The 3,753-nt window shown below is 41.8% G+C and overlaps 1 protein-coding gene across 1 annotated transcript; it reads left to right on the top strand.

The window, feature by feature from the left end:
• Positions 1-891: 891 nt before the first annotated feature.
• Positions 892-1,843, top strand: PHALS_10162 (uncharacterized protein; the record flags this gene model as incomplete). Its single annotated transcript, XM_024725538.1, has 2 exons — positions 892-965; positions 1,054-1,843. 2 exons carry the CDS (start codon positions 892-894, stop codon positions 1,841-1,843), a joined length of 864 nt encoding a protein of 287 aa, XP_024576305.1.
• Between the last annotated feature and the right edge of the window lie 1,910 nt (positions 1,844-3,753).

Raw genomic sequence — 3,753 nt, 5'->3', positions numbered from 1 at the left:
ACTTCATTGCGGGATACTCAGTCATTGCCTACATTCACTCGTCCATTCTGACCAGATTAGATATTCAAAGGCCAATGTTAGGACGAGAAAGACATGGGATCATTTTATACTTTTCCCTTGGATTATACCCAACATCGCCGACTATCATGTGTATCTATACGGAATAAAAACTGAATTCTTTGCTTAATGTTCAATTTCAAGATCAAGGTTTTCGCTCCTTCTGGAGGGATTGGCATTGCAAAAAACTTAAAGTGGTAGAATGATATGCAATCGACATTTTGGGCCCAATATATATACAGACAACATGCCCGCATCTGCTAAGTTATTGTCGACGATAAGTTCCAAAATCAGCTTTTTCAGCTTATTGGAATGCTGCAATATTAGCAATCACATGACTTTTGGCCCACATTATGGATCATATGTTTCAGTGAAATTTCCATATGTACATTATATATCCATGACCAGATGGCCCAGCTGGCGGGTTCAACCACACTGAATACTGGTCCAAATTACAATCCGCGACGTCATGAGAACCAACGATGATTCTTTGTGTTATTGTCTATCTATCAATAAGAAAAGATTTTCGTAAAAATGGGAGATCACAGTAGGTTATATTAAAGCCACGCTTCTCACCGAAACGATTGAAACATATCCTGCAGCTCCAGAACATCAATAAGGAATCAGTGAGTGGACACAAACGAATTATGCTGCTGGTCGGATCAGTTCTTCAACTTTATTTGGTGCATAAGAGCGTCCTCTCAGATGCTCTTACAGTAACATCTGCAATGTCTAGTCGATCAAGCACCATAGAATTGATCTTGATTTTTCAAATATATGTCCGAAATATTATGATCAGACATGTAATGACATTTCTATTGTTCCATCAACACCATGCGCCATCTTTTAAATCTCGTCCTGGTGTATGCTGTTGGCGCATTCGGCATAAATGTGACTGCGCATGTTACGTCAGTCTCACTCAATCAGTCTTTAGACGTTGATCATACGATTGATAAGGCAGAGAGATCTGTGAGTACACAAAACACGATTTTGCAGTCACTTGGAAGAGTTTCAAGGCGAGGAGAGGGCCTCCGTGTGGAATCATGTCGTCGAAACTTCCCAAACAATTCGTGGTTGGCTTGAATGGATTGGTAAAAAGTTGCTTTATTTACTGAAACGATTTATTGGGTATCAGCCACCAGTGAATGCATCAAAGACTCGATTGGAGACAAAGAGCGCACCGTTGCAAGAAAAAGAAACTATAAATCATGCCGGAGACGCACCGTTGCTAGAGAAGGCAACAATTGAACATGCCGCCACACAGAGCGGTACAGAAACGAACCTCGAGTCTAATCTTCAAAAGCAGACGCACATGGTGGAAGATGAATTGAAAGCCCATAGTATTCCCGACGTCGTAAAGCTCCCAGCGTTAGAGCTTGATAAAGCCTCTTTAAAAGTATATCAAAATTTGATCGAACAAAAAACACCCGAGAACATGGCAAATTCTCTGCGAGGAACTGCATTTAGAACCCTTATCTTTGGGAGGGACCTATTCAAAAATGTAGTGCATCCGTACGTCAAAGCCTGTGAGGACACCGCAAAAACCAGAAGTGGGGATACGTGGGGTGTGGAGGCTGCCTTTAAAATGCTACAAGCAAGTGGAATGTTACATTCATTTACTAAAAAGCTAGAAGACATGGAGAAAGCAGCCGATGGAACGCAAAAAAGTGCCACCACTCTACGAATTCGTTTGGGGCTGAACGAACTTGCGTTAAAGAAGAAGTGGACGAAAGAAGACGTTTCAAAACTTTTTGGAAAAAATATTCTGATTGAAACAGCTCTTTAGTGAGTTGACGCGACTCAATGACAAAATAGCTGCAAAATATCTGCTGTGTAAGTCGAAGACTAACTGCGCTTCCTGAGTACTACAAAGCATCTAAGTTTTAAATAGATTTTGCTCTATCTTAGAAATGGAAAAAATCCATTGTCATGTTGCCAGCGTTCTGGAAAGCAACAGTATGAGACTAGAGCCTCAGTACAATCAGGTGACCTGCGCCAAGAATAATATCTGTGGTTTTAGTCAATTTTACACTGCGCATGACAAGCATTCGCAAGGGTTGTCTTGGTTTGAATATTCAACGACCCACCCAGCTATTTCAACTTTTAAGCACTACACTCAAAGCTCAATTCTACTGTCAATATCACTTAGTCTCCACTCTTGAAGTAGCGTCGTCGACTTACCATAGCTAAAATGTTATATGAATGAAGGCATATCGTAAGGTATAAGAACGCAAGACAATACCTGTTCTACTATCTTTAATACTCGAACATTATGCGTTGCATGGAGCAAGACTAGTAATTCACGGGTCTCAGGAACCTTTCCTATCCAATGTCTTATCACCCACCTTCGAGTCATGATAACTTTTTCATAAAATTCGGTACTTTAGAGCTTGGCTATACGTCCGACAGCCAATAATGACACTAGTTTAATATGTACACAGAGTCCGGGTCCTAAGACAGAAAACTGCATTTTGCTTGTTTCTTTGGATAAAGCTTGGGGTAAGATTCACCAAGTAATGATACGGTTGGGCTAGAAGCCACAACATCTTGGAATAGTATAAACTTTGGCAAGAAGGAGGTAGTGGCAGGTATGCCTCAGCTTCTTGTGGTAGGTATTCTTGTATAACCAGGAAATGCGGTAATTTGGTTATGCAGCGACCTTTGTAATAAATTCACATTGCAACAATGTATAGAAGTAGCAGATGATATTCTTAAAGGGAGAGGTCTGTGACACACATGCAAACTCGAAAAATACTTAAGCGAAAGGTTTTCGGTCCCAACATAGAAGCCTACCCTGTGCGTTTGTAGGCGTGTTTTCTCCAGTCAAAGCTTCCTATGTAAAAGTAAAAGTACCAACATCAGACCCTATCCTAGATGCCGTAACGGTCACCATATTCGTGAGATTCTCTAAACGGGTTGGGCTTGTACCCAGATCACCCCCAGCCACTCGAGAAAGCGGTGAATACTGCACTGAATATATATTTCAAGTTGTGTGCTGCGAGGGCAAATTGGTGTGAGCTCTATGAGCATTCCACAGGCGATGTACCTCAACCATGTTAGAAAAGAAGGAAGTGATATCTTAGTAGATGACCAGTTCCGATGCAGCGGAGCTGCCGTGGCTCTTTGCTTAAAGGAAGTTAAGCTAAGTTCTTCGACCTTACGACCCATACAAGGACAAATACGAGTGTAGCAGATCACAATCCGCTATACCCCAAAACCTTAACCAAGGCAAATACGCTTGTCCGAATTGAAACTCTATTTAATTGTTTTTGTTGCGGCAGAGCCGCCAATATCGAATCCCTTAGATTTTTCTAATTAATATGCATTACTACTGGCAGTCCTGCCACGCAGTGGCTTCTTTTTACTGTGTAGGCACATCATTGTATGTTACACCAACTTGTCTAATCCACACCTATGCATGATCACACAATCTTGTATGCCCGCCCTCATACAAGGGTGCGTGCAACCCCGTTGCACTATCCCCCATTAAAATTGTAACACAATCCACATATGACTGTCGCCTCATACGAGGCTCGCATGTCAAAGACACAGTTACGTTTTAAAGAACAACCTTAAATAGTTTTCGCTCAATTAGCCCTGACGCAAAACACCCAGCCTCGCTGGTTCTGAGGGTGCACCCGAGCAGAGCTCTTATTTATCTTTCTGCACGATTTGCATCTCCGGACAGTATGTCCG

This window comes from Plasmopara halstedii (assembly GCF_900000015.1).
Source record: "Plasmopara halstedii genome assembly, contig: Scaffold_444, whole genome shotgun sequence".
NCBI lineage: Eukaryota > Oomycota > Peronosporomycetes > Peronosporales > Peronosporaceae > Plasmopara > Plasmopara halstedii.
Note: the sequence above shows the minus strand (reverse complement) of the source record. Positions and strands in the feature narration are given on the sequence as shown.